The 18,304-nt window shown below is 41.3% G+C and overlaps 1 protein-coding gene across 1 annotated transcript in view; it reads left to right on the top strand.

Moving 5' to 3' along the window:
* The window catches only part of LOC135479014 (dynein axonemal heavy chain 8-like), a 106,224-nt gene extending 90,218 nt beyond the window's left edge, over window positions 1–16,006 (top strand). Inside the window, 16 exon segments of the mRNA XM_064758715.1 lie at window positions 470–654; window positions 1,295–1,359; window positions 1,361–1,417; window positions 2,243–2,361; window positions 2,960–3,162; window positions 4,242–4,315; window positions 5,480–5,632; window positions 8,592–8,747; window positions 9,619–9,735; window positions 10,411–10,512; window positions 10,659–10,819; window positions 11,684–11,840; window positions 12,518–12,670; window positions 12,936–13,125; window positions 14,106–14,227; window positions 15,541–16,006. Of these exon segments, the coding sequence (XP_064614785.1) occupies window positions 470–654; window positions 1,295–1,359; window positions 1,361–1,417; window positions 2,243–2,361; window positions 2,960–3,162; window positions 4,242–4,315; window positions 5,480–5,632; window positions 8,592–8,747; window positions 9,619–9,735; window positions 10,411–10,512; window positions 10,659–10,819; window positions 11,684–11,840; window positions 12,518–12,670; window positions 12,936–13,125; window positions 14,106–14,227; window positions 15,541–15,828 (2,302 nt within the window). The 3' untranslated portion in view covers window positions 15,829–16,006.
* Window positions 16,007–18,304: the final 2,298 nt, after the last annotated feature.

Raw genomic sequence — 18,304 nt, 5'->3', positions numbered from 1 at the left:
TGCAAATTTCAATTTCTAGTTCTCATGGTATTTGGGCAAGTGAAATTGCAGAACTAAAATTAGGTTTCTTAACTATACATGTGTCTCAAAAGGACAAATGTAGACAAAAAGAAAAAACATATTTGAAATCACTGCTCCTGAAAAACATCCAAAATTCAGGAAAGTTATCTAAAAATTCAAGCCTTGTTTTCATGTTATATATTCAACCATTGGCGAGCTCCATAGTGTTTAGGGGAATTGAATGATTTTCTCAACTAGGATCAGTCTACGTGCATATCAGATTTGATAACAATCCTTTTGTTGTATGGTTCCTTTAGAAGTTTTGTACAAAATATGGTCGTCAAGCCACATGACCTAAAAATGTTAGCTTAACTGTTGACAAAGCATTGCCATGTCCATTGCATATTTGCAAGATATATGTTGCCCTTTATGCATGTCAAATATCTTGTAATTTTGTTGCAGATCTGAGAAATCCTCCTATGACGTCTAAACGTATTGCCAACATAATTGAGTACATGACATATGAGATGTTTTGCTACACGTGCCGAGGCTTGTATGAAAGTCACAAGTTTCTCTTCACTCTGCTGGTTACCCTCAAGATTGACCTGCAGAGTAAACCGCATTAAGTCAGAGGAGTTCCAACATTCATTAAAGGTATGTTGGTTCCTCTGCAGTTTAGCATTAACTAAAGAGGAAAGTTTTCAGGATTTGTCTGGAATTATTCGTTATCAAATAAGTCTCTTTTTTCTGGTTAAGTATAGAAACATTTGCGTATAAATTTTGCAATTCATGGATTTTTAACTGTTCTGCTTTCATCTCCGAAAATTAAAGAGTTTTATACTAGTGTATAGTGTCCATGCAATCTCATTAAAATCTGTTCTGTTAGCTGCACCATGTTCTGACTTCCAGCCAGTTTGACAGTCTTTTTAATCCAAAGATCAAACTGCTAATATTATAGTCATTGTTTCCAAATGCAAATACTTGAAAGCAAATGAAGTGAACGGTCAGCTTCTTTCACCAGAGTATATAAGGATGAATAGGACAGGGCAAATACAGTGTATGCATGTCAAGATTTTCGAGGCTGAACTCACAACTTCCCCAGTATAATAGCAAATTTTCCCTTTGAGTATGTGTGTGTTTTATTTCTGAAATTTGTCGTAGAAAGCCATTTTGTCAGCGAGTCGTCTCCTTTTAGTTAGGAGAAAATCACTATGGAGTCACAGGATAAGGTCCTGCACAGTTAAGCGTGACTGTGACTAACGCTAACTGGCGGTGTATACTTGTTGCTCACCAGGTGGAGCTGCGTTGGACCTGAATGCTGTCACCCCCAAGTCCAGTAAGTGGATCCTCGACATGACCTTGGCTCAACCTGGTCCAGCTGAGTGCTTTGCCACAGTTCTCAGAGATCCTCAACCAAGTAAGTAATACACTAGCTAGCTGACAGATGATCGAGGAACAGTTCAGTGACAGGAATTTCCCTTTTATGTACTTAAGAGGGTTTTAAAATCTCCTGCTGGTTTTCCGGAATTGTAGTGTGGTGTGTAAACTTGTGATCAGAAGGTGCCGGTGTAGATGTCCATTGAGCCAGATGTAAATCTCCAATATAACAGATACCTGAAATGATTGTAATATAAATGCAGGATTGCATCCTCTGGTTTGTAGTTATAGTTATTCGACCTGCAAGCATTGATTGATTGTCGGTGAGATGTATGATTGTAATATAAATGCAGGATTGCATCCTCTGGTTTGTAGTTATAGTTATTCGGACTGCAAGCATTGATTGATTGTCGGTGAGATGTTTGACTGTGTTTCATCATGCTCTGATCAGCTGAATACTTGTTCATAATGGCAATGATGATGTTTTGTACTCTTTGATAGGGGGTTCTCCAGTCAGGAAAAATTTGGATAGACATAAAAAAAAGTCATAAATTTGAAAGTTTTGAAGAAATCCTGAAAAAGTCATGAATTTTCTATTCTCTGACCATCTGCACAGTTTCATGAATCTACTGATGTTTAACTATTAATCACGTGAACAGTCATTATGCATTTTGTTTCTCTTCATTATTCCAGTCTGATAGTGAAAAGACCTGAACTATATGCTTCAGTGGTGCAATTTTCTGCTTTTCAGATTTTTGTCATTTCTTTATATGGTAGACATCATGAATTAATAATGCCTAAAGAAACGTGAAATCGTGAAATTTTGTTTTTGACTCATCTGTGTTCACCTTACTTTGATGTGTAGGTTGCTAGGAATGAGAAAGCATGGAAGAACTGGTTTGACACTGATGCCCCGGAGGAGGAGCAGATACCCGATGGCTACAGCAACTCTCTGGACTCCTTCAGGAAGCTGCTTCTCATCAGGTACTTGGACATTCACACACTACCAGTTGATTGTAATCAGCCTCTAAATATCTGTATAAGTTAATAGCGATGTTGATTCAGGAATAATAAATTTGCTGTATTGAATATAACACTTGAGCCAAACTCCAAAACCAAGTCATAAGCCTGGTTAATATTAACACCTATGGTGTCACAGGTTTCTTTCAATTACTTTGTGTTAACAAGGCCCAGGAAGTCTTGTTGTTTGTTTATGGTTCTACACAATAGTCCTTTCCGAACTGTCAATCAAAAACATGCATTTGACCAATCATAATCAGTATTGTATGTCAACCCGTGGTCCCACACATGGGTTAAAAATGTTCAATTGTTCCGTGACGTTATGACGTCACAATGGCTTTCATCGGGACTGGAGTGTAAAGTAATGTTATCCTGTGAAGGGGTGGTGAGACATTGGATGTGGTGGATCCATCCATATAGTAAGGGTTGTTGAGTTAGTAGAGATACTCACTGAGTACAGTCCGGTCGCGTTGAAACTCCAACAAATGAGGACAAATTGTAATGGACGAATATATCTATAATATCAGGCAACCTATAAAACGGTGGTCACATATTCCCCCAGGTCATGGTGTCCTGATCGTACAATCGCCCAGGCCCGTATGTACATCGCTGACTCAATGGGACCCAAGTACGCTGATGCTGTCATTCTTAACCTGGAGGCCACGTGGGCAGAGAGCGAGCCCAGAGTCCCACTAATCTGCTTCCTGTCCATGGGCTCTGACCCCACCAACAGCATCGAGGGGCTGAGCAAGAAACTCCATGTCGGTGAGCATTACGTACAGTGTACATAAACATCAGGGCCCTGAGAAGCCTGGAAATTGAAAGTAACTCTACCAGCGGCAGGTTTCATAAAGCACACTTAGTGTGGAGTAGCCCTGAGCTAAGTGGACTTTATATCTGTACAACATATGTTGTCATAGAAGTTTAGGGCTTACTTAGTTTAATGGGCTTAATGAAATTGGGTGCAGGCCTTGATTGGTTTGTAATTGGGCCAGGGAAAGGCTTGAAAATGAGAACCGGACATACTCGACACACATACTTTGGGCTAAAACAGATAAGGGAACCAACCTAAGCTGCTGTGCATGCTTACAATCTCTTGGAGAAATTTGCTATCCAGCAACATTGAAATTAATTGATAAGCATATGTTTAAGTTCAGCTAATAATATTATTTAACAGTGCTTTATAAACTTGTGTAACTGTACAATAGTTATTCCAGATAACCAGAAAAGTGTGAGTTTTGGTCCTGAAAAAGCCTGTAAATTTGAAATCTTTGTGTTGTACGAACCTTGAAAGATGTGTTTTAAATGTGCAACTGAGTAGCTTGATGCATTCTCATTGTGGAGCTGCAGTTTTCTGTATTTGAATGTATTATGAGCCACTGAACAATTGTCTGCCTAATGAAATGAAGCTCAACCATCACATACATTTAGTTCGGTTTATAAACAAATATGTTCAAGCTGTCTGACTGGAATGTCAGGAATTTACCACCATACAATGTAATTGTTTACTGTGCTGGACAATTTCTGGAGTGACATGGAAATGCGCTATGGTTGTTGATTGATCTATCACACCTGATCTTGTAAAGAAGGTACATGTATAGTTAACAGTTTCTAACCCATCAAGTTCATACTTTCATGAGGCAACATGAGGTAATGTTATAAAGACATGGTTGAGATTGATTTTTTTAATCAAGTATGGCTGTTGTTGGCCGTCTTGAATTTCCTGGTGGTCACACTTTTCTCCTTAAGACTCAGAAAATGGCTGTTTGCCTCATAAGCATGTGGCATGACAACTGTCAATTACTAAGCTTTTAAAAACTTGTCACGTTTGTGCCTGTGTTCAGATTTCCGTGCCATCTCCATGGGTCAGGGACAAGAGGTTCACGCCAGGAAGCTGATTCAGCAGTTCATGGCCACTGTAAGTGTGCATGGAAATCATTTACCAGTTCTAACTTTGTTGTCAAGCATTGTGCAGCATTGTTATATTAACTGTAATCAAAATGGCAGTGTATTTTTATAAATAAATACATTTGTATGAAGTAGTGATCATGAACGTAATGAGTTTTGTGCATTTATTTACATTTATTTATTTGATTGATTTTTTTTGCTGTACTCAAGAATATTTCACTTATATAACAGCAACCAGCATTGTTGTGGGAGAAAAAACATGCAAATCACCTTTGCAAACCGACAACCTTCCTCAGGTTGCTGGCAGCTTTTGTGCAAAAACACTGTTATACATGATACATTTATAAATGATAAGTTAAGTTTTCTGTAGCGGAGAAACAACGAGGAACAGTTGATTCTTGAAAAAGAATCGACAAGGCCTGTGTTTGTAGTTTTGTAGCTATTATTGATTATTTTTCAAGAATTGTGTGGTGTCATTTCAGACAAATAAAAACGTTCACAATTAACATCAATTCTTTCATTCCCTTTTATGCCAGCTCAGCTGCATTTATTTGCATAGTGGAAAATGTAGGTGTTGCCTGATGACTCTTTGTTACTTTGCAAAGATTACTGCATTATGCAGTTCGGTTTTAAACAAAGGATTTGGTGTCATCACAACAAACATTTAAAGTCGTCAAAAAGAAGGAAGTTGTATGGTCTTCCCAGATAGCTCAGTGAAATTGGATTGTTTTAAAGGCTTGTGTGCATGGGTGTGAATCCCGCTCTGCCGTACACCGAACGAAGGCGCGTTCATGTGGTACAAGGCACCACCCCTCTCAACCACAAACTCCCAAGTGTGGATACTTGAAATAAGTCAACTGCTTCTACAATAGCATGACTCCACAGCAAAGATTTAAGTTAGGATACTAAATAAAAAAATGCTATTTAAAGTAACCCTGCGGTATAAAAGGTGGACGAGGTAACCAGAATTACGCAAAATGCCTCACTTGAAAAATGACAAACTTCAGCATGTAACTTATAAAACAGTATTTTGGCTAATATGAAAACCTGCTAAAATGAAAAGCTTAAGTGATTTTTTAATATGTCCTGTTTGCATGCACTGAAGGTAATGCCTATGAGATGTATTGCCCTACCTTAAGTATTTATTAATGTCCTCAAATTTTTTATTGTGCAGGGTGGCTGGGCACTCCTGCAGAACTGTCACTTGGGTCTGAACTTCTTGGATGAGCTGCTTGAGACAGTGACAGAGACGCATAATGTCCATGAGAGCTTCCGGGTGTGGATCACCACAGAGCCCCACCCTCACTTCCCTATCAGTCTGCTACAGGTATGTACTGTCATGTTACTACTGAGAGCTTCTGGGTGTGGATCACCACAGAGCCCCACCCTCACTTCCCTATCAGTCTGCTACAGGTATGTACTGTCATGTTACTACTGAGAGCTTCTGGGTGTGGATCACCACAGAGCCCCACCCTCACTTCCCTATCAGTCTGCTACAGGTATGTACTGTCATGTTACTACTGAGAGCTTCTGGGTGTGGATCACCACAGAGCCCCACCCTCACTTCCCTATCAGTCTGCTACAGGTATGTACTGTCATGTTACTACTGAGAGCTTCTGGGTGTGGATCACCACAGAGCCCCACCCTCACTTCCCTATCAGTCTGATACAGGTATATACTGTTATATTAGTAATGAGAGCTTCTGGGTGTGGATCACCACAGAGCCCCACCCTCACTTCCCTATTAGTCTGCTACAGGTATGTACTGTCATGTTACTACTGAGAGCTTCCAGGTGTGGATCACCACAGAGCCCCACCCTCACTTCCCTATCAGTCTGCTACAGGTATGTACTGTCATGTTACTACTGAGAGCTTCTGGGTGTGGATCACCACAGAGCCCCACCCTCACTTCCCTATCAGTCATCTACAGGTATGTACTGTTATGTTACTACTGAGAGCTTCTGGGTGTGGATCACCACAGAGCCCCACCCTCACTTCCCTATCAGTCTGCTACAGGTATGTGCTGTCATGTTACTACTGAGAGCTTCTGGGTGTGGATCACCACAGAGCCCCACCCTCACTTCCCTATCAGTCTGCTACAGGTATGTACTGTCATGTTACTACTGAGAGCTTCTGGGTGTGGATCACCACAGAGCCCCACCCTCACTTCCCTATCAGTCTGCTACAGGTATGTACTGTCATGTTACTACTGAGAGCTTCTGGGTGTGGATCACCACAGAGCCCCACCCTCACTTCCCTATCAGTCTGCTACAGGTATGTACTGTCATGTTACTACTGAGAGCTTTTGGGTGTGGATCACCACAGAGCCCCACCCTCACTTCCCTGTCAGTCTGATACAGGTATATACTGTTATATTAGTAATGAGAGCTTCTGGGTGTGGATCACCACAGAGCCCCACCCTCACTTCCCTATTAGTCTGCTACAGGTATGTACTGTCATGTTACTACTGAGAGCTTCCAGGTGTGGATCACCACAGAGCCCCACCCTCACTTCCCTATCAGTCATCTACAGGTATGTACTGTCATGTTACTACTGAGAGCTTCTGGGTGTGGATCACCACAGAGCCCCACCCTCACTTCCCTATCAGTCTGCTACAGGTATGTACTGTCATGTTACTACTGAGAGCTTCTGGGTGTGGATCACCACAGAGCCCCACCCTCACTTCCCTATCAGTCATCTACAGGTATGTACTGTTATGTTACTACTGAGAGCTTCTGGGTGTGGATCACCACAGAGCCCCACCCTCACTTCCCTATCAGTCTGCTACAGGTATATACTGTTATATTAGTAATGAGAGCTTCTGGGTGTGGATCACCACAGAGCCCCACCCTCACTTCCCTATTAGTCTGCTACAGGTATGTACTGTCATGTTACTACTGAGAGCTTCCAGGTGTGGATCACCACAGAGCCCCACCCTCACTTCCCTATCAGTCATCTACAGGTATGTACTGTCATGTTACTACTGAGAGCTTCTGGGTGTGGATCACCACAGAGCCCCACCCTCACTTCCCTATCAGTCTGCTACAGGTATGTACTGTCATGTTACTACTGAGAGCTTCTGGGTGTGGATCACCACAGAGCCCCACTCTCACTTCCCTATCAGTCTGCTACAGGTATGTACTGTTATGTTACTACTGAGAGCTTCTGGGTGTGGATCACCACAGAGCCCCACCCTCACTTCCCTATCAGTCATCTACAGGTATGTACTGTCATGTTACTACTGAGAGCTTCTGGGTGTGGATCACCACAGAGCCCCACCCTCACTTCCCTATTAGTCTGCTACAGGTATGTACTGTCATGTTACTACTGAGAGCTTCTGGGTGTGGATCACCACAGAGCCCCACCCTCACTTCCCTATCAGTCATCTACAGGTATGTACTGTTATGTTACTACTGAGAGCTTCTGGGTGTGGATCACCACAGAGCCCCACCCTCACTTCCCTATCAGTCTGCTACAGGTATGTACTGTCATGTTACTACTGAGAGCTTCTGGGTGTGGATCACCACAGAGCCCCACCCTCACTTCCCTATCAGTCTGCTACAGGTATGTACTGTCATGTTACTACTGAGAGCTTCTGGGTGTGGATCACCACAGAGCCCCACCCTCACTTCCCTATCAGTCTGCTACAGGTATGTACTGTCATGTTACTACTGAGAGCTTTTGGGTGTGGATCACTTCCCTGTCAGTCTGATACAGGTATATACTGTCATATTGGTAATGAGAGCTTCTGGGTGTGGATCACCACAGAGCCCCACCCTCACTTCCCTATCAGTCTGCTACAGGTATGTACTGTCATGTTACTACTGAGAGCTTCCAGGTGTGGATCACCACAGAGCCCCACCCTCACTTCCCTATCAGTCATCTACAGGTATGTACTGTCATGTTACTACTGAGAGCTTCTGGGTGTGGATCACCACAGAGCCCCACCCTCACTTCCCTATCAGTCTGCTACAGGTATGTACTGTCATGTTACTACTGAGAGCTTCTGGGTGTGGATCACCACAGAGCCCCACCCTCACTTCCCTATCAGTCATCTACAGGTATGTACTGTCATGTTACTCATGAGAGCTTCCAGGTGTGGACTGCCAATAGAATCCTCATATTTTTTAAACTATCCATATGTGCAAAGTAGTCCAAAATACTGCATCCATTATTACATAAAGTGGACATTAAAGGCCTTTGTCCATAGATGTATTCTAAAAAATCAACTTCTAAATATGCTGCAGTGTTAACGGTGACTGTTTGTAACTGTTTCCTGTATGACAGGCCTCCATTAAGTTCACCAATGAACCGCCACAAGGGATCAAGGCTGGACTGAAGAGGACGTATGCTGGGATAACCCAGGACTTCCTGGACGTGGTTTCCTTACCTCAGTGGAAACCCATTCTCTATGCAGTCTCCTTCATGCACACTGTTGTCCAGGTACAGAGAAATCTAAACTTTCATGTATCTATTACTGCTTTGTCCACAGCATTTGTCAGCTTCATGGCCAATTGAAGTTGTCATTTCGTAGTTATTGTTTAAAACTGTTTAAATTGTAAAAGGGGCCCTGCCATGCAGGCTCAAGCACGTGATGGGGCCTCTGTAGCCAATGGGGTTAGCACGTCAGCGAGGAGCCTCTCATCAATGCAGTCACTGTGAGTTCAAATCCAGCTCATGCTGGCTCCTCTCTATCCGTATGAAGGTCTCTCAGATGGTCGTGGCTTTGCCTGGTTTCCTCCCACCATAATGCTGGCCGACATCATATAAGTGAAACATTCTCGACTATGATCCTTCACCATGGAGGTTTTGTGTTCAAATCCAACTCTTGCTAATTCTGCCAAGTTATACGGTTTGTCATGTGTGTGGAGAAGGTCAATGGTTTACTCTAGGCACTCTGGTTTCCTCAACCCATAAAATTTACCCTAATTCCTCAACCTTTTTGGCAAATGAAAGAGCAACTTTCAATGCAATTTATGCATGTTTTAAATTTGATTTTGGAGATATAACTATATGGTTGGGTTGACCAATTTCATGGCTCCTCAAAAAGTAGAATTTTATCAGTCCACACAAAATAATGCCCTCAGAATTTGCCTGAATAAACACCTTGCAAAGATGTGAAAATGTTGATGAAATACGTATAAAATAAGTTAATAAATATGCAGATGTTTCCCTCTATTGGGCATTATTATTATGTTCATGCTGAAGGCATTAAGCTGTCCTAATCCTACATTATTACTATACAATTAGCTGATGATGTGGTATGCAATATTACCAGCATTGTAACATTTTACATCTCGTTTTTATGTTGTAGGAAAGACGTAAATTTGGCCCTCTTGGCTGGAATATCCCGTATGAGTTTAACTCAGCAGATTGGTATGCTAGCGTACAGTTTGTACAGAACCATCTTGATGACTGTGATATCAAAAAGGTACTAAGGACTCCATCATTATAAGCCTAATGCTCCTCTTATAAGTTGTAGAAGACATTAATATGGTGACTCCTGTAAACAAACAACCCATTTAGACTACCATAGTTCCCCTTGATGGGAGCAAAATGAATTGCTGAAATATTGAAGTCAAACTTAGTGTGTTGTGTGTTTGAATTACACTTTTCCTGTATTACTGGATGTGTATATGTAATACATTATGTAGCATTTTGTAACAAATAAAGTTTGGCATGGTTGTATTAGAATCTACAGGATCAATTAATTAATTGATATTTTGTGTGAGAAAATATTAATGTTTATCGATCTGAAAGTAAGTGGTTATATGTTCATGCAATGATACATATCAAATATTTGTAGCTTTGTTACAAAATTTTTTTTTTGTGTACTTGAGGTTCAACATGACTTTCAATGTTAATGTAAATTCATATTTATATTGCTGAATCCGTTAAACACCATGCTGAAAATACCAAAAGTGAAACCCCAACCATGCAGTCCTAGCATTCTTACAATATTTGGCCTTTCCCCTTCAATATGATGAGTGCTGAAAGCAAGAAAGCCAACTTGACTTGATTCAGTCAGTTAGTTGAATGTATGCATTTACCATGCCTTACCATCATTTCCTCTGATGTGTTACTGTGTTTGTTTGTTGTGGCCCAGGGGATATCCTGGAACACTGTCAGGTACATGTTTGGAGAAGTACAATATGGAGGCAGGGTTACTGATGACTATGACAAAAGGCTGCTCAACACATTTGCCAGGGTAAGCATTTCAAATATTCGCTAACACACTGCTAAAACTTGTTTTAGCTGTATGAAACTTTTTACCATGTACATTTGACTCCCTGTGGTTTGGAGATTTCATTTTTAGCTAAAGCTATTAGCATGTACCTTTGACTTTCTGTGTAGGTCTGGTTTGGAGATTTCATGTTTGCGGAGTCCTTCCAGTTCTACACCAGATACAAGATTCCCAAGTGTCGCACAGTGGACCAGTTCCTGGAGTATATAGAAGAGCTTCCTGTGGTTGATTCCCCAGAGGCCTTTGGCTTACATTCCAATGCCGATATCACGTATGAATCTTAAATAGTTTAGTGTAATCTTGTTTTGAACAGCTGTATTTCTTTCCACCAAATTGAGAAATGAAGTTATGTTGCGCCAAATAAATGGTCGTAGGCATTTAGATAATTTGTGTTATTACTTTATTGTGTATTTCACAAAATAAGTACAATAATTTAGTGTCAAGAATTGTTGTGTAAAAGTAATACCAATAAACCATACACTGACAGGACAACATGCCATGAATTTGAGAAAATGAATTGAGAAATCATTAAGTTAGCCCTGAGCCCGGTTTCCTGACGCTCTCTTGACGTTACGACCTTGCAACTACCATGACACCATAATGCCTACAGCACTGGTTGCAGTGGTAGTTAAATGAACATAACGTTAAGAGTACTTGTATACTAGCACATCACTTCCCTGTACTCCTCGGTTCTCAGTGTGCTGTCCTCAAGGTAAAGATGTCCGCTAAAGAACATCTAAGTTGTTCATCATGTACATCTGACATATGTCTGTTCAGTGTTACAGTTCATTTTTTGCCCGGAGAGGTTCGTGTTATGGTTATGCTAACATAGTCCCACAGAACCTGCTGCCTGCACTTATAACACCTATGATGAAAATCTTTGAAATTGCTGTATACCAATTTCAGCATCGTGGATTTCGTGAATGTTCAATATGCCATGGAAGTATGTCAGGTGGTTGAGGTACCAGCATTTGTGTGAGGAAATCAGAGCCAGATTACCCCCGTATGGTCTTTGGCCTCAGGTTTGTCTTTTTCCCCGTGGTTTAACCTGGCATGGTTTAACCCCAAGGTTACGCACCTAACTCACATGGGTAATTAGAGCTAAAGTTTACCTTCTTTGGATGGTTCTGTTTAGGTACCAGAGTAACCTGGCCCGCAGTGTACTGGACAGTATTCTCAGCATCCAGCCTAAAGACAGCGGGGGAGGGGGAGGAGAGACCAGGGAAAGTGTTGTCTACAAGATGGCTGAAGACATGCTAGAAAAACTTCCCGCAGATTATAGCCCACATTTGGTGAGATGAAATGCTAACTGACACCCAAAGGTTCAGCTCAGTTCAATAGAACTATCATAAATGTGCGTAATAAGTTGTCCTTAATGGACTATTATGTAGAAACAGCATAAAAATTATAAATAAATATAAAAGAAGAAAGTAGGTACGTAAGACAAAGTGGGATGTTGCCATAATTGCTACTGATTGCATATCCTTTGCTTATCACAAGTTGTGATTATTTGCTCTCAGACAGAAGTCTCTCTTGTTTTCAGTAAAAAGCCAATGAAGTATTAGTTTTCCCAGAAACTTTACACTTGATTGGTAATCAAAAGTCTGTCTAGTTAGGTTCCATCTATAGAAAACAGGAGAGAATCTGGGCGTCACATCTGTGTGTTTCAAACTTTGTGTTTTCATGTCATTTCATGAAATGTCCAATACTGGTACACTGTGTTTCCTCTAATATGTTACCTACAGTAGCCTATATTTCCTTCCCCATTCCTGTTCATCTAGTAGCATTTGCTTGGATATGTAGTTGAATATTTTGTGTTGTCAGAGGGGTATAATTTTTATCAAAGCTTTTCCCTCTGGTATCCAACGGAAGGCCTGTGAAGATGCTCGGAATGCTGTATTAGATGTGTTTGACTCCATGCAGTTTAGCATGTGGCGTTTACCTACCTTGTTTGATTGTTGTTTACTAGGTGAAGGAGCGACTGCGTAAAATGGGCATGCTGCAGCCGCTGAACATCTTCCTGCGCCAGGAGATTGACAGGATGCAGAAGGTGATCACAGCTGTAAGACTCACACTGACAGACCTCAAACTGGCCATAGAGGGCACAATCATCATGAGTGAGGTACGCTATTCTGTTCTTGTGTTTTCATCTTATTTGTTTGAAAGTCGGCTGGATCTTTTCTTTGGAGAAAGCTTGATGATGTAGATCATAGCAGTGACTTTAAAAAGCGGTCAGTGCTGTATCAGGGTGATGTTATGAAGTTGTATTCTTGTGAATGTAACTTCAGTGAGGGAGTGAGGAACCTACATAAATACATAACTGTATGTAGCTACCGTAGAGGTTAGTCGAGGTGAAGATTGTCCCCTTACCTGTTTTGTCTGTATAGGGCCTGCGTGATGCCCTGGACAACCTGTTTGATGCCCGTGTACCGAATGCTTGGAGGAAGGTGTCATGGCAGTCCTCAACCATCGGCTTTTGGTTCACCGAGTTGCTGGAGAGGAATGAGCAGTTCAACACCTGGGTCTTTGTGGGCAGGCCAGACGTGTTCTGGATGACCGGATTTTTCAATCCACAAGGTGAGAGAGATCATGTAAATGTAGAAGTGTATAGGAGAACATCTCTTATAGGTTGGCACCTCCATCCTTGTGCATGTGTCATCTTTCACATTGAAACTTACACACAAGGTGCAGGTTCAAATCAGGCCTGGCACATGGAAGTTGTAGATCCCCCCACTCTCACAGCTTGTGGGGCCATGCTGACAGAAGTGGTCAGTGATGCTCATGCGATACATGCAGTGTAACGTGTATTGGTCTCTGCTAATGTGGTTTACTTATCTATACATCAAGTGTGCACGGGGAAAGTTTGTGAGTAAGTTGCCAAAGGTAGGTGGTTTACTCTGGTTTCCTCCACCCTCATGTAAGTGAAAACTTCTTGAGCATATGGCTACAAGGAAATGCTGATGTGATAAAACCAAAATAATGTGAAAAGCAAAGTTATACCCTTATTATCAAACATTAATGAACAAGCACACTAGGTTCAGTTATGCCTTTATTTTCTGCAGGTGGATATCTTGATTTGGAACTGAAAACCCTACTTTTGTACATTTCTGTATTACTTGTGTCAAAAGGAAAAGTTGACAGTTCCAGTTTCACCATTATATTAAGTTATAGGCTTTAGGTCACATTTAGAATTCTCTCTGTCTACATATTATTTTAAAATATTTGACTTAAGGACTCATGTAATATACCTCTAAAATAAACATTATGGTCAGGTGGGAAATGAAAATGGTTATGTCAGATTTGTTTGTGTAAAAAATCTTCATGTTTGGAACATATTTTATATCAGAAATCAACTTTTTATTTTACGCATATAATCAACTACTTAATTTTAGGCCCGACTGCTGGGGCCTGAGAAAAACTGTAGTATAAAGCCAATTTTACCCCGCAAAAACACGCCTGAGATTGTTTGTACTTTAATATGCTAGGACACATCCTTAATTGCATATTAAGAAAATAAAATCATAAATTTCATGTTTTCTTTAATGTTTGTTGTTCAGGTTTCTTGACAGCGATGAGGCAAGAAGTGACACGAGCCCACAAAGGCTGGGCATTAGACTCGGTCACCTTACACAACGATGTGCTCAAGGCTTTCAAAGAGGACATCACCACAGCTCCAGCTGTAAGTATACAGGCAACTTACCTGACCTTGTCTTGTAATTACAATGGTAATACTTACTCTGTAATCAGGTTGTTTTCTCCATTCTAGCCAGCTGTTACACCATCAAACAATTTTGTTGATACATGTGTATCAAAACCATATATTGAAGCAGTATGTCAAAACAGCTCGCAAATTAATTACGTTAGGTATCAACGATAACGTCTACAAATCTTTCCATGCGTAAGGCAATCCTCGTTTCCCTTCACTGATTGAATGTTTTACCTGCTTCCTTGGAACATATTATTTAAATTTTTTCAGAAATTGTCACAAAGTCCGAGATTGTCATAAAATATAGGTGAAATAGTCGGAATGAAATGTGAAAACTATTTTGCCGCTCAAACAGTTTGACCAGAAGTAATTAATGGCCTAAGATCATCTGAAATGCTAATAATTATCAAAACATATCAGGATAATGTGTCTACTGGCAGTCTGTGTTAAGGGGCTCGTCCTGCCTTGAGTTATCTATGGCTTTCACAGCAGATCAGGCACTTGACTAGTAAGGCCTGGTGATCAAATCCCTGGTCAAGCTAGCTCATTTAGGTCCCGCTTCAGGAAGAAGGTGTCGAGATACCATGGCAATGTGTGTTTGAAGTATGCATCGATTATGGTGGTGGTTATGATGGATATAATTTACACCCTCCTTGTAAAATGAGCAGCCTTCAGCCTTAAGGCCAGAGGTGAAGGATGATGGTTTCCTCTACAAATGAACCTGACTGAGGTGGTAACATGGGCGACTGCAGCCTTAAAGCCAGAGATTAGTTAGGTATTTGGTGAAGGATGATGGTTTCTTCTGGGATCTGCCAGGTTTCCTCTACATATGAACCTGACTGAGGTGGTAACATGGGCTACCGCAGCCTTAAGGCTAGAGGTTAGTTAGGTATTTGGTGAAGGATGATGGTTTACTCTGGGATTTGCCAGGTTTCCTCTGGGATCTGCCAGGTTTCCTCTACATATAAACCTGACTGAGGTGGTAACATGGGCTATGGCAGCCTTAAGGCTAGAGGTTGGATAGGTGTTGGCAAAGGATGAGATCCCAGGTTTCCTTTACATATGAACCTGACTGAGGTGGTAACATGGGCTGCTGCAGCCTTAAGGCCAGAGGTTAGTTAGACACTTGGTGAATGATGGCGGTTTCTTCTGGGATCTACATGTAAACCTCTACATGTAAACTTGATCGAGGTGGTCAACTTAAATATTTTTGTTTACAATGCAAAGCCTAAAACAAATAAGATATAAATGTCAGGCTGTTACATAGTATGTTATCTACTGTGTAGGAGGGAGTCTACGTGTATGGCCTGTTCCTGGATGGAGCGGGTTGGGACAGACGTAATTGTCGCCTTACCGAGTCCCTGGCAAAGGTGCTTTTTACACCACTACCGGTCGTCCACATGTTTGCCGTGAATTCCACCGCTCCTAAAGACCCGCGCCTGTACCAGTGCCCCATCTACAAAAAACCTCAGAGAACAGATCTCACCTACATCTCCTTCATCGTCCTCAGAACAACAGTAAACCCTGATCACTGGATCCTGCGTGGGGTAGCAGCGCTTTGCGATATAAAATAAAGTTGTAGGGTCATCCACTTATGATGTTTCTGTTAAACCACAACAACTGCCAAATCGTAGAATTATCTACTTTGTTATTGTTGACACCTGGCATCTTCTGTGATACTTTTAACTGATGTGCACCTCATCTTTTGTTAATGTGCCAAATAAATTGTTATATTTATTAAACAGAAACTGATTTGACGTGTTTGTTGTCATTTGTACTGTATATCTACATAAACCAGGATTCGCTGCTGGTAATCCCAGAGGCGTGGTTCATTTAAACCTTTCCCATGTAAATGTTTGTTAAATGTGATAAGGAAACATAATAAAAGGATAAGCATTTAGAGTAAGTCTAGACCATTGACCATAAATAAAATGGGTTTAACATGCTGCCTTTTTATTACATGCTGCCTTTTTATTACATGCTGCCTTTTCTTTACATGCTGCCTTTTATTAACATGCTGCCTTTTTTTTTACATAATTCTACGTAAGTCAGAGGGCCTGTTCAACCGGAACATGACTAAGTTCACACGCACATATGTGTCCCTCTGTGAGTGTACACGCAGCTATGCAACACTTACTAGTGTGAACAAGAAAAATTCAAGATAAGTAAAGAATCTGTAACAGATCAGAAGCACGTATTTTAACAACACTGTTACAAAATTTGCATAATAATGAAAAACGCAAGTAATGAAAAACAATGAGTCTTGTTATGCAAGTACGCTACAGCTTTTCCTCCTAATTTCTTATAGTTACAAACTTGTAAAGAACTGTGATAACTGACCACTGCATTCAATATCCAGACATCTCTTCAAACATGCTAAAATACAAAAACTCGGGCCCTTTTCACAAAACCCAGGTAGCGTTACGTCAGCGTAACTACCATGGTGACGTAATTCCTACGGTACTGGTTGCCATAGTAGATACCTGCACGTAGCATTACGCGCGCTTTGTAAAACGGAACCCTGCATCGAAGAAGGAAACCGAACTACAAATACTTTGTTCTACTTGAAACCCAGAACTGAACACCAACCAAATTTCGACGATGTCACGCTACACTTCGTTATTCTCACTCGATCCTTGAATGGTCATGTTGTATCCCTCTTTGATCCAAAATAGTTTGGGAACTTATATCAAATGTCAGCTGTAGATAAATGCTACATTGAAAGGCACAAAATGTGTATTGCGTGTAAAACATACTTATGATCAGACGAGTGTGGACTTCAATACGATGGATTGTTAACACCGGTCACATATGATGTTAGTAACGTCAGTGGTCGATTTCAGCGCAACGGATTCGACTCGGGCACAATTTCTTACCAAGTTGGTGGAAAATGGCCGTTCGAATGTCCCGTGACAAAAGACCGTAAATGAAAGGGTTTATGGTTGAATTGAAGTAAACCAGACTAAGTGCTAGGACGGTCTCCCAGTTAAGAGTATCAGGCTTTCCAAGAAAACAGAGCGTGACAAATCGTGCTAGGAGCGGGCTGTATGTGACGAAGAACCAAACCACGGCAATTGCCGACACAATGAACGCCCGTACTTCTTTCTTGAATGTTGATGTCCATGGCGCCGACGGCTGAGCAGTGTTGATTTTGTGTATCTGTTGGAGTGCCACCCAGAAAATCTTCAGGTATAATAACATCATGACCAGAAAAATGATAATGATTGACAAGTACATCACTGACTGAATAGGACAAGTTATGTTTCTGCCGTATTGGCAATCCGGGTGAGATTGATTTGGCTCAAGGGTCGTATTCAGCAGAAATACCTTGTTGGGATCGGATTTCAAATCGGTTATTCCAACACTAGTTTCCGCTATCCCATTTGTTGTCCATTCGGACGGCGATCCCGTGGTACTTGATGTTTTATTGTTGAATGGAATTGGCGTCACTGAACTCTCTGTACTTTGGTGTTTAAAGAATGGGGTAACTGCGTATATTACAGGAAATGCCCAGGAACTTAAAATAGCCGCCCTGGATGTCCTTGGGGTGAAGATGGCCTTGTATCTTAAGGGATACACTATGGCACAGAACCGCTCAACGGTAATGGCCAGCAGATGATAGAGCGAAGCAGCCGAGAAGAAAAACGACGCTATATGGATTGTGAGGCATATGGCATCATACTGCATCAGCTGGGGTGAAAACGTCGTCAAGACTCTAAGAGGAAGGGTAATCATGCCAACTGCAAGGTCACTAGCCGCCATTGACACTATTATCTGGTTGGTGACTGTCCACAACCGCCTCTGAGTACATAAGACGTAGATCAACAAGCCATTTGCCAGACACGTTGGTACTGCGATTCCCGCCAAAATCCAACCGAACAAATTATTCGTACCCATTGTCTTCACAGACGGAATGGATGAAGTCATGTGGGTTGCGTGAATATCACAGTATACGTCAGGTGATTTGTGTTGACATCTTGTATTCTGATTCCGTGTGTTCTTGGCAGAAGAACAAAATAGTTTTCTTCTCGCTGTGGACACTGAATGCGG

The sequence above is a fragment of the Liolophura sinensis genome, chromosome 12 (assembly GCF_032854445.1).
Source record: "Liolophura sinensis isolate JHLJ2023 chromosome 12, CUHK_Ljap_v2, whole genome shotgun sequence".
In the NCBI taxonomy this organism is placed as follows: domain Eukaryota; kingdom Metazoa; phylum Mollusca; class Polyplacophora; order Chitonida; family Chitonidae; genus Liolophura; species Liolophura sinensis.
The sequence above is the reverse complement of the archived record's forward strand: the minus strand, read 5'-3'. Positions and strand labels throughout refer to the sequence as shown.